Source organism: Geotrypetes seraphini, chromosome 7 (assembly GCF_902459505.1).
Source record: "Geotrypetes seraphini chromosome 7, aGeoSer1.1, whole genome shotgun sequence".
Lineage (NCBI taxonomy): Eukaryota > Metazoa > Chordata > Amphibia > Gymnophiona > Dermophiidae > Geotrypetes > Geotrypetes seraphini.
The window spans coordinates 59,784,001-59,797,393 of NC_047090.1; the positions used below are offsets into that span (position 1 = coordinate 59,784,001).

Sequence of the window (13,393 nt, forward strand, 5' to 3'; positions counted from 1 at the left end):
GCCCGGTGCTGGGATGTTATTACAAGCCAGCTGAGGCAGAGTGGCATGACTCTTTCCCGTCGAACCAAAGTAGAGTTTCAAGGGGAGAGTGCTTAGAGGGAATACTTACTATTTCATCTGTGCTGGGGTTTTGTCAATCAGCTTATGTGGAAAGCTTCCCTTTCCCGCTGGACCAAAGCATAGCCCTGAGGGGAGGGGACCGGTGGCTTTTTTTTATTTTTGAATTGCTGTCAGCCATGGCTGTAACACACTTCCCCTCCCCCAGCTAACCTAAGCAGCCCTGAGGGGAGGGAGCCATTGAGTTCTTCCCTGCCGTTCATTAACTGCTTGCAGCAGTGGCGATAATGTGCTTCCCTCCCCCGCCAGACCGAAGCAGAGCCCTGAGGGGAGGGAGCCGAAGACAGAGGATTCATGCTCTATTCATGTTAAACGCAGTGGGGGGTGCCAGGATCAAGTCCTTGAAGGCACATCTCCGATTGCAAGCAGGAGAGAGAATCACGAGGTCCAAAACGGGACCCACGGGAACTCTCTCTCTGCCCAAGTCTCCAGCACTGGACCGGTCTCTTGAAGATAGCTTGGAGGAACATGCCACTGAAGCCAGCGATGGTGCGAGGGAGTATTTAGCCTCTGCACCATCGGGATTTTTCTCTGTTTCCTTTTTCTGCGGCACTGCCTGTGCTGAGTCTTTCAGATTTGTAAGCATAGGCGGTTTAACAGTACCCTCCCCTGCCACAACCGTAGCAGGACCCTGAGGGGAGGGAGCCAGAGAAATCAGCTGATGGCTTGCCAGCTTTTTCTCCTTGCCGCGTGCAGCTGTGCCAAAGATGAAGACATACTTCTTCGCAGTCCTAATGGCCGCTGTGTCAGGCAAAACGACGGAAGAAAAAAATCTATACTTGACGCGTTGAAGTAAAAAGATGGGGTTTTTTTAATAGCAGGAAATACTTGCGGTTTGAAAAAAGTTGAAGGATGAATTTAGTCTTCTGTGTAACTGAAGTGGCTAGAGCCGACAAGGCAGGCGGTTTACCTTACTTTTTATTATTATTATTTTTTTATAGCAGGTAAATACTTGCATGTTGAAGAAAAATTGAAGATAAATTCAGTTTTCTTTGTAACTGAAGAGGCTGGAACCAACGAGGCAGCCTGCTTACCTCACTGCTATTTTTTTTTTATATATATATTTTGTCCTAAGGGCTAGAAACCTAACGTTTTCTGAAGAAACAATGCTAATTCTATTAATTTTTCTTTTTCTGAGAATAGGAGAGAGCCGCGACTGTTTAGGAGTGGGTCAGAAAAAAACCGACAGGAGGAGGGGAGGGGGCTCGTGGAGTAGGGCAATCCTGCACATGCTCATTAAGCTCAAAAGCTTACTATAGCTAGAGGAGAGTCTGACCCGATTGGCTCAGTCAGAGACTTCACCATCAAGTGCCTGTCTCCGGAGAAGCTTCCGCCTGCAGACGCACGTGACTTCAGGCAGGCTTCGGCGGCTTGAACAAATTACACATTAAAACGTGCCACGAAGGTAAGGGGGAGGGAGGAAGATAGATGCGGACGGCGAATCTCCAGCGGTGCAGGGCAGCTGCGATCTCTTCAGCAAGAACTGCCGTCAGTCACTAAGCAAGCGGTTTGGGGGCAGGCCGGATGACGAAGAGATTACGGTTGCCCTGCACCGCTGGAGATTAGCTGTCCAGGGGGCTCTGAAAAAGGTACTGGGGGTGGCGGGGGATGATTTAAAAATTTTTATTTAGGCCGCCCCATATAACTAGGCTGTGCCCCATACACAGGTTTGTAAAACCCATGTATAGGCAATAATCCCCCCCATTGCCCCAGGTACATTAGATAGATTGTGAACACACAAGGACAGATAGGGAAAGTGCTTGAAGTACCTGAATAAAATTCATGTAAACCATTAATTGTTCCTTTGGGAGAACATTGAATAAATAAATAACTAGCTTGATACCACGTTTTGAACAGGAGCATCCTAACTGAGATGTTCACTTTTCTCCACTTTAAGTGGGATCCTTCATTTAAGCACCCAAACGCTGCATAGCAAGAACCTAATCTATAATGACAGCTGGGCCCCTGGATTCCATTATAGAAAACAATTGTAACTTGGCACCATCTATAGACCTGGCATGACTGCGGTCATGTAAATGTGACAGGTACACACATAACTGATAGTATTCTTAAGCTGTATACATAAGTGACAGCCCCTACTATGCTCTATCCATGTGAATGCCTACCTTGCATTTTAAGTTATGTCATGCACTTAGTCTTCCTGCTGCCACTTACATGCAATACTGTACACTTACCCAGAAAAAAATAACAGTTTTATATAGATTTATATGCTCAAGTGGTGCATAAATCTGAGTACGTAGTTATAGAATTACCCTTATAGTGACATTCAGCTCATCCAAACCATGCCCCCTAGAAGTCTGCTTACACGTATAAATCCTTTTATTTACATGTATAGGTGCTTATACGAGGCCTCCATAGTATTCTTGTTTTACTATGCATTCAAAGTAGATAATCTGTTAATTGTGTATAGAAAATAAATAGTTACATTACATTAATGTCTTCTATTCCGCCTGTACCTTGCAGTTCTGGGCGGATTACAAAAGAAACAGCTGAACATTTCCAGGAGTATTACAAGAAGATTTGTAGATTACAAGAAGAATGGAGAATTACAATTAAGGTTTAGGATGTAGACAAGATGACTGGGCTATTCCAGTAGATTTACAGTTCGGGGTGCTGTACAAATAGGGGAAAGTGCAATTCTAGTAAGTATACAATTTGGGAAGCAGTAGACATGCTTGAGGCTTTGAAGAGAAGGAATAACGCGCCTTTGCGAAGCGACTGCGCGAAGAGACGCAGGCCACTGAACAACTTAATGTAAATCTCCCCGGATGCACCGACCTGCACTGAACTCTCAAGAAAACCCAATCGCAACACCACCAGAAGAGCAGAGAGGTAAGGAAACATCTTATGCTCTCTTCCTTTCAAGTCCTAAACTCAAAAGCTAAAAGCAACATCAGGCCCAAACACCACTAAGCCACTTCCCTGCTTGCACTCACAACAATAGCTCAGAATCACTCCAATCAAAGCGCCTACATTGCACTCCAACTACCCCACTATAGTTCTAGCCCTTCCAAAGGGCCCCCCCCAGCAAACTGATCTCAACTTAAGGAAGAACTGCCCCTATTTACTATCACAATGACTCCCTGCAAAACAAAACTCATGCTCGCCCTCCTACTATTCTTCCTGCTCCTAACAAACTGGAAAGCAGCCAGATACTATATCTCCCCCATCCCAATTCTAACAGAATCCAACAGACATATCCAACCATCCAGAAAGCTCCAACCATCCAGAACTCTGATAGACTGCTCAACGTCCACCTATAAAAGCATCCCCCCCAGTTGGGGAAAAAGACCACCTCCTAAGCCAAGATCAACAGCTCAACCAAGAAGCCTCCTCCATCCAAAATGTACCTCCTGTCCCAATACAACATACACCTCAATAGCCTGTGCGTATATGAACATAAGATCGATTGGCCCAAAGGCAGACCTAATAAAGGACTGGATAGTTAAAGAACAACTAGGCTGCCTATTCCTAGCTGAAACCTGGTTAACCTCGGACTCAGACCCTTGTATAACAGAATTCTGCCCTAAGGGATACAAAGTAGAGATGGTCTGCCGAGAAAAAAAGCAAGGGGGAGGATTGGCCATCCTAGCCAAAAACAACCTCAACATAAAAGTTCTAGACAAACACACTACCCCCTATCTGGATCTTCTAGCCTGCCAACTATCCAGCGATACACTCAGACACCATAACCTGCATTCTCTGCTATATAGCTCCAGGAAAATGGAATGCTACAAAACATTCACTTGAAGATTTCATATTCCAGAATTTTCTAACATCAACCTACAACTTGCTCCTAGGAGACATAAACCTCCACCTTGAAGACCATAACTCCAATCAAGTGGAAAACATACTCGCTTACCTCAAAGCACTAACCTACCAAATTCTCAACCCCCAACCCACACACGAAAAAGGCCACCAACTAGATATTGCTGCATACATGACCCAACATCCTCACACACCTGAAATTCACATCTCAAACGGATCCTGGCACACCTCCCTCTGGTCAGATCACTATAAATACACCTTCAGCATCAACTGGGCTCTATGCAATTATAAACACAAACCCCACAAATCCCCCATAAAAACCTGACCAAAAATCGAACCTACCACATTCTGGGATAAAGCAGACCCTGCAATCGAATCCATAGACCCCAAAGAATTCATACCCCAATGGCGAACATTAAGCGAAACAATACTGAATGAGCTAGCACTAATAAAATCTAAACACAAAATCTGCAGACAATCTGACAAATGGTTCTACTCCGAACTTCTCCAACTCAAAAGGCACTGCAGACAAATGGAAAGAAACTGGAAAAAAAATAGCCAAGATCAATCCAAAATAGCATGGAGAAGCCTAATCAAACAGTACAAGATCAAACTCAAGGAAAAAAGAAAAGCTTACTATTCCAAACTAGTAGGCTTGGAGTCTCTAGACTCTAAAAAACTATTCAATCTAGTAAAAAACCTCACTGACACCAAACCTTACCTAGCAGCTCAAGGAAAACAGCCACCCAACTCGCAGACTACTTCAAAAACAAGATTACAATGATCAGGACTACCTTCAACAACACAAGCACCCACCTCGACGAGATAACAACAAACCCCCCCAATAGGAGAAGCTACTGCAGCAGACAGGATCTGGATAGACTTCCTAGCAGTCCACTGGACTGACATGAATCAACTACAAAAAACACAGCCAAGCCTCCTGAACAACTGTCCCACCTATCTGATAACAAACGCCACCCCCAAATTTAGAGCTAGCCTTATGCAATGGATCCAAATTACACTCACAGAAGGTCAATTCCCACAGCACTTAGGAGAAATCATAATCACCCCAATAGTGAAAGATCACAAAGGTCTAATAGATAACCCCGCCAACTACAGACCCATCGCTTCAATACCAATTTACGTCAAACTAATAGAAGGACTAGTTGCACAATACCTCACTAACTACCTGGAAAACCACAATCTTCTTCACCCCTCTCAATCAGGGTTCAGATCCAATCATAGCACGGAGACTCTACTAGTAACCCTACTAGATACAGCCCGACAGCACCTCAGCAAAGGCAGAAGAATGCTGATAATTCAACTTGATCTCTCTGCAGCATTCGGTATAGTTGACTACACCATTCTACTACAGATACTTGAAACCATAGGGATCTCAGAAATGGTATACAACTGGTTCCAAGGATTCCTTAAATCTAGAACATATAGAGTAAAGTCACATGATCTTAAATCAGAACCCTGGTCCAACCCCTGTGGAGTTCCTCAAGGCTCACCTCTCTCACCTACCCTCTTCAACCTTTTTATATCTTCCCTTGGTTCTACCCTAGATAACCTAAATGTAACTTCATTTAGCTATGCTGATGACATCACCATACTCCTACCCTTCGATCCTCCTGACCCCACTACAAACATGGACTCTTTGATCCAGCTGGCAATAAGCTGAATGAAGAAGATCCTTAAATTTCAAGTTTATTTAAAATTTCTTATACCGCCCAATCAGCCTTCTAGGCAGTGTACAAATTCATAAAAACATACATTGGCTAAGATACAAATTTAAGATGACAGAGCATCTCCAGGAATAACAATAACATTCAGAGACATTTAAAACCATGACAAACAGGAACGAAAGGTAAATGGACAAGTACTACAATTATCAAGGTAAAAGAAAACGTTTAAGGGGAAAAACAATAGGAGGGGATACTGGAGGTAAAATTCTAGGTCACCCTTAAAAGGGCAGTTAGGTCTCGAAGGCATCAAGAAAAAGAAATGTCTTTAACTTTGTCTTGAAATTGTTAAGAGTTGATTCTTCACGCAAGTAAGTCAGGATATTATTCTAAAGAGAGGGGTGCGCTAACATGAAAAAATGGTAGACCTCATTGTATTTATGTACTTCAGTGATGGGATAGAGAGAAGATTTTGAGCAGTCGATCTAAGAGTCTTAGATAGGTTATATGGGATAAGAAGATTATTAATGAATTCTGGCTGGTTGTTTTGTCTGGTTTCGAATGTTAACAAGAGAATTTTATAAGTGATTCTGTGTTCTACTGGCAACAAGCTTTATGTAAAAAGGGAGTAACGTGGTCATATTTTTTTGAGTTAAATATAATTTTTACTGCAGTGTTCTGTACTATCTGGAGTCTTCTTAGTTCTTTTTTTGTTATGCCTTTGTAGAGGGCATTACAATAATCTATACACAAAATCACAAGAATGTTCAGAGGAGCGGGCTCTAGCAATTTGGATAGGGATCTAATCATGTGCAGCCAATAAAAGCAGCACTGGACCACTGTGCTAATATGGAGATGATAATTAAATTTGCTATCAAAAGTGACTCCAAGTAATTTTAATGAAGGTACAACGTTGATAGATCGAGTTTTGAGTTTAAGAGGAACCTGCAGGGAAAGTCCTTTGATGGGAAAGATAATTAATTTGGACTTTTCGATGTTCAAAGAAAGCATATTTGAATCAAGCCGAGTTAATTTTCTCAAATTTTTGATTTGAGTTTTATTTCATTTAGGTTGTTTAGGTTTATCATATGAACTAGTTGGACATCGTCCACATAAGCGAACATTGTGAAACCAATAGATTGCCCTAATGTTAAAAGAGGGCCAGGAAGATATTGAAAAGTAGAGGAGATAAAATTGAGCCCTGTGGGATACCGTATTCAGTTGTATATGTATCTGAAGATGTTGTATTAAAGACTACCTTGGAGGACCGATCAGTAAAAAAAGATGAAAACCAGTCCAGGACCTGGTCTGTGATTCCGATTTCACGCAGACGAGATAGAAGAAGCTTGTGATCTATCGTGTCAAATGCTGATGAGAGATCTAAGGAGATGAGCAAAATGGACTGGTGGTGATCAAGATGATAAAGTATTTTTGTGGTCATCCCAATGAGTGAAAATTCTGTGGAATGATATTGATGGAATCCAATTTGGTTTGGATGTAAAACCTTTGTTCAACGAAATCTGAGATTTGTTGAAAGACAGTTTTCTCCATAAGCTTTGCCAAGAAAGGGATATTTGCGATGAGTTGATAATTAGAAACTTCATGTACACTAATTTTGTGGTCCTTGATTATTGGGTGAATGATTGCCTCTTTACATGTTTTGGGTAATGTTCCTGTAGTTAAACTAGTACAGACCAGATTTAGAATGTCTGGACCAAAGAATGAGAAAAAGCGTTTCAGAATGAATGGTGGAATAGTTTCTGATTTGGAGCCTTTTAAGTTTAGTGAGTTCAAATATCTCTGAATGTCCTGAAGAGTGGATAGGGTGAATCTCGAGCATTTGGAGAGAGGAAGATTTGTGGATGTGGACATATTAACTGGATCCCCAGAATTGGGGGAAATGGGTTTTGTACTGACAACACTTGCTTGTGAGATGGACCCTCTAATTTTTGGGGGATTTTATTGATAAGATGAGAGGCAATAACTTGAGCTGAGGGTAATTGGACCATCAAATTTGGCTCTGTCTTCTGTGTGATTAGTGATTTTCCAATTGTATATAATACAGAGGTGTTTTTAGCTTTTTTTTATTTGTTTGGAATAGTATTCAGATTTGTAGTAAATGTTCCTTAAATTTATTTAGGTTGTATAGAGTCTTGTTATGCTGTCATTTTCTCTCAAGAGAGCGCAGTTGTTTTTTGATAAGGGTAAGACTAGGACTATACCAGGGTTTTTTTTTAATTTACATGGAGAAATAGTGTAAGTGGCAATAGGAACTAAAGAATCTAAAAGTTTGGTTATGGTGGCTTTCCATGAGGCAACCTTCTCCTCAATGGAAGATTATGACATTTCCGCTAATTTGAATTCAAAGTTAGAAGAGATGGATGCCTCGTCCAGCTTTGAATAATCACGTGAAATTACTGTCTTGGGGCTAAGGTTTAGTGCATGGGTCCTGGTAGACTGGGAGAAAGTAATGAGAAAGTGATCAGACCAAGGAAGTTGTTTACAAGCCATAACTTGGAAAAGGTCATTCAGTGATGATGGCACAAGAACCATGTCTAGAGTGTGCCCTGCTATGTGAGTGGGACTGGTTAGCAAAGGAAGGAGATTCAAATCTTTTAGGAGGGTCAGAAAATCTGCGGTGGCAGTATTATTAGGGTCATTGAAATGTATATTGAAGTCACCTATGATGATGGGGTTGAGAGATGAAGTACAGAACTCAAAGTTAGCAGACTGAAGAAGATTTAAAGTTTGGCTACTAACAGGAAGAGGAAGGTAGAGTAGTAAATAATCTGAAGAAGAGTTAGACTTCAATCTAAATTGAATAGATTCCAGGATACTGTTATCAGGAGAGAATTCTAGCTTGGAAATTAAAGATTCTTGGTGGATTATTGCTAGATCACCTCCTTTTTTGCCTTTTCGGTGGTTAAACTGGTAAGAGTAGCCTGGGGGACATGAGTAGGCAAGATAGCTTTCCTTACCCTCTGCTAGCCATGTTTCAGTGATATTTGTTTTGTATCACTGAATCATGCAGTAGATGGTATTTAGATTTTTAATGATCGAGCATTGATTAATCCGAAATCGAGTATCTCCGATTGCAAAGTGGGTGAGTGAACAGAGGGAGTTGAGCAGATTAAATTTATATTCTGAGAAACAGGAGAAATGTTACATTTATAAGGAGGGATGGGGCAGTGTCTCCAGTGGACTGGAATTTGAAAGATAAAAGGGGTCATTTTAGAGGTAGACGTTTTCAGTAATGGCGAAAACGGAATAAGTAGATTTGGGAAACTTTGCATGAATAAGAACCATGCAGTGAAAAACCAAATAGAGACGCATGAAGGATCGCACTAAGGAGCAATAAGAGCTCCTTAAGTGCGCTTCTTTGACGTGTGCCGCAAGCAAGCCCAATATATACAACATGCACCAGTATGTATACTTCGTGGGTGGGGTCAATAGCACCGCCGTTTTGTGGCGGTGGGAGAGAGAAACACGGGCGTTGAGCAGCACGTACAGTTAAGGAGAGAAATATCCTACAAATACAATTGGTGATTCTGTGGTATCTTTGTTTCACCCCTGCACCTACCCCAATTCTGAGCAATGATGAAGGATTGAAATTCTAACAAGGTCTGAATAACTAAGATTGACTAAAGGGAAAACATTACATTTTGGCTTGTGAACTATGAAAAATGTTTTCTGCATTTGAACTAAAATCTGTTGTCAAAGATAGTCAGAAACTGACATAAAATAACTTTTTTTCACTTTACTTTCCACTGAGTCATGATGAATAAACTTACCTACTGTAGTTCCATAAATCACTGATTAGTTAGGAGACAAAAAGTGGTGGAATGAAGTAAATACTAGCATTCATATCCTAACTATAAGCTGTATGGTCTTATTCCTTTACAGTAAAAGAAGAAGAGAAAAGAAAGTTATTAAAGAGAAAGAGTGAGCTGAAAAATGAACATAGGCAACTTGAAGACAAGGATCGAATTCTCAGTAATGCAATGCAGGTAAGATATTGTATTGTATGGACTAATATTTATTATTAGATTTGTTATTTCCGGACTAAATATTTATTAACTTCTGTGATAAATATGATTATCAGAACCACTCTGCAGTTCAACTGCCAGTAATTAAAAATGGCAGAATTAATTAGATCGCTTAAAATATCAGTGAGCCCATTTCTTTCTATTTTTGCATTCATGCCTCTTATCCAAAGCTTTACCCGGTACTGTGCTTGGGTTCCAACTGCCGAAATCTCTGTTAAGACTTACTCCAGCCCATCTACACCCTCCCAGCCATTGAAGCCCTCCCCTGCCCATCCTCCTCCAAACGGCCATACACAGACCGTACAAGTCTGCCCAGTAACTGGCCTAGTTCAATCTTTAATATTATTTTCTGATTCTAAATCTTCTGTGTTCAAGAAGCGTGGGATGAACACAGAAGATTTAGAATCAGAAAATAATATTAAAGATTGAACTAGGCCAGTTACTGGGCAGACTTGTACGGTCTGTGTATGGCCGTTTGGAGGAGGATGGGCAGGGGAGGGCTTCAATGGCTGGGAGGGTGTAGATGGGCTGGAGTAAGTCTTAACAGAGATTTCGGCAGTTGGAACCCAAGCACAGTACCGGGTAAAGCTTTGGATTCTCGCCCAGAAATAGCTAAGAAGAAAAAAAAAAAAATAATAATTTAAATTGAATCAGATTGGGCAGACTGGATGGACCATTCGGGTCTTTATCTGCTGTCATCTACTATGTTACTATGTTACTTATTTTTATAAATTGAATCTTTACAGTAATTCTAAATCAAAATACTGAAAGGAGAAATAGCATATGTTCTCAGAGGACAAGCAGGCATAATATTCTCACACTAGTCTTTAAGCCCGTTACATTAACGGGTGCTAGAACATATGTGTGTGTGTCTGTCTTTCTTTCTCTCTCTCTCCTTAGCCGCTTTCTTTCTTTCTGCCTTTCTTTTTCCTTGGCTGTCCACCACCACCCCTTGCCTGCTCCCCCTGTCCATTTTCCCTTTTACCTCCACTGTGTCCACCACCACCCCTTCACTGCTCTCCTTATGCAGCAGCAGCCCTTCTCCCTTTGTTTTACCTCCCCCCTGTCCAGCAGCACCTCTTTCCTTCTCCTCCTGTCCAACATTAGTCCTCCGTTCCTTTTTCTTCACCTCCCCTGTCCATCAGCATCTCTTTCCTTCTCCCCCTGTCCAGCAGTAGGCATCCCTTCCTTTTTTATCCTCCCTCCTCCTTCTTATCCCTATGATACTCTTACCTTGCTCTGCCCCTGATCAGAGGTTCCCGACAGCTGCCCAGTTGCACCCATTGGAAAAGTTCCCACTGCCGCATCCCGCACCCCTCCTGACGCGGCTCCCGCTGTCCTTTCTGTCTGTCTCTGTCCCGGCCCCCTTTGCCTGTCTGTCTTTCTGTGTATCTCCCTGACCCTGTGTCTTTCTTCTTTCCTTTCTGTCTCCCTTCCTCCCTCTGTCTGTCTATCCAAAGCAGCATTCCATCCCCCTCCATTTCCCTCCCCCCACACCAGTTCCCTGTGCACCTGCCCCTGTGTCTTTCTTATTTTCTTTGTGTTTCCCTTCCTCTCTCTGTCTGTCCAAAGCAGCATTCCATCCTCCTCCATTTCCCTCCCCCCACACCAGTTCCCTGTGCACCTGCCCCTGTGTCTTTCTTATTTTCTTTGTGTTTCCCTTCCTCTCTCTGTCTGTCCAAAGCAGCATTCCATCCCCCTCCATTTCCCTCCCCCCACACCAGTTCCCTGTGCATCTGCCCCTGTGTCTTTCTTATTTTCTTTGTGTTTCCCTTCCTCTCTCTGTCTGTCTGTCCAAAGCAGCATTCCCTTCCCCTCCATTTCCCCCCCCCCACCAGTTCCTCTACCCCCCCCTTTTCCCTTCCCGCGGTCCAGACTACAAAGGTGTTGATTCCATCAGCGCTTGCATCAGTCTCCACACGCTGCTTCGGGCCCTTCTACTGCCCTGATTTACTCTGGCACGTCCCTGATGACATCATCAGAGACGCGGCAGAGCAAATCAGGGCAGTAGAAGGGCCCGAAGCAGCGTGTGGAGACTGATGAACACGCTGCTGGAATCGCCATTCGGGCCCGTGGGAAAAGAAGGGGGTGGGCGGCAAAGGAGAAACGGAGATCGGCGGCGGCGGCAGGAGAAACGGAGAACGTCGTCTGGCTGCGGTCCGGCTTGTGGAGGCGATAGGCTGGTGACGTATTATCGCGCATGCGCACTCCTTAGGCCACAGACCTACAGCGCACGGAACACGCAAATAGGATTGCGCATGCGCGAGTTAGCCTTTTATTATATAGGATGTGGGTGACATCATCCACGGTACTCGGAACAGACTCTACCAAGTGCACTATCACTTTAAATATTTAGGCAGTACCTATATCGTGCACATGCTGATGTTTCCCACCTGACATTAACTTGCAGGATCATCAGTTCTTCATTTTCTGAGGAGCTGAGATACTGTGCCTTCAGGTTTCTCTTTAGTGCATCAAACTTTTCTAATATTTTTGTGCCTTCCTGTCCTTTTCATAGTTTTCTTCATAATTCCTTATTCTTATAAGTAACCCCGCATCAGGAGAATTGCCCACTCTCACCCACTGGCAAGTAAACCCCTCCACCGCCGCCCCCCTTACCTCAAAGTTGAAGAGTGGGAGGGACACGGACTCACTTCTGCCAGCTGCCTGTGTTGTCTAAATGGGAATTCCCCTCCCTGGTGCATCTTGGGATGCACTTGGGAGGGGCCTGAGGCTATGATTTGCCCTGTTTGTATAAGGCCCCTCCCATGGATCTGGGTCCTGGACATCAGGACATTAGCTGTCCTCTGCCTCCGCATCCAAAAGAGGTTACTCGAAGCCCAAAAACTTCAGTTTGAAAAACTTTTCGGTACCACATCAGCATTGATATTGAGCAAGGCAGTGGACTCAGAACCTGACACTCACCCTTTTATGACTCAGTCATCATCATTGGCACCAAAGGTGTCAGGCTCCTTACAAAGCCAAGACTGTACATCATCTTCATCTATGTCTTGAGCACTGGGGGATGTGACATGTAAGAAAGCTATGAAGCATAAACATTCTTCCCCTTCTTGGGTACCACTGTTTTCTCCCAAGCATCAACTTCATCGATGCATAGTAAGCAACTAAGCACCAAGGATGTCTCCTCGAAGAACCTCTACAGTAGACTGCTTCCATTCCAATGTCTCTCTAGGAGGAGATCAGAGCTTTTCTCAGACAGGCTTCCATGCCTACCTCATCCCAACTCAAGGATGCATCAAAGAGTTGACTTGAGGACAAGGTCATGCATTACTGCTCATTGTTGAGCAGCGGAGTCGGCACAGACTCGCTTGACACATGCATAGACATTGGTACAGGCGTTATCTCCTTCCTCAAACTGTTAACCACCATTTCAATGCACAGTCAATGCTCCTCCCCCTCCCCCCGGCTCAACCTGCAGAGTACTTTGAGAGGTCTGACTCAGATATATTTAGATGAGGACTTGCCAGAATACTCAGCAGACGAATCCTATGGTACATCTTCTGATTCTTTCCCTCCTCAACAATGTAAGTCTCCACCAGAAGGTTTATCTTCTACTGGCTTTGTAAGGCAAATGGGGCAAACTTGAAACAGAGGAGGAGCCTCACTCTGAACTATTTGAAGTTTGAAGTTTTATTTTAATTTGATGAGTCGCTTAATTTAATTTTTACTAAGCGAATTACAACATAGAGGAAAAAAAAACATTTATTTTAACATAATGCTTAAAAATTTTTAAAA

At 43.0% G+C, this 13,393-nt stretch overlaps 1 protein-coding gene across 2 annotated transcripts in view; it reads left to right on the forward strand.

Moving 5' to 3' along the window:
• PHF21B (PHD finger protein 21B) overlaps positions 1-13,393 on the forward strand; it is a 535,870-nt gene that overhangs the window by 518,219 nt on the left and 4,258 nt on the right. For both annotated transcript variants that reach the window (XR_004540159.1, XM_033952615.1), the window contains exon 14: positions 9,495-9,598. Coding sequence is in view for 1 of the 2 variants with exons in the window: in XM_033952615.1 (XP_033808506.1) it covers positions 9,495-9,598 (104 nt within the window). In the remaining variant the exon portion in view is untranslated. The remainder of the gene's footprint in view (positions 1-9,494; positions 9,599-13,393) is intronic.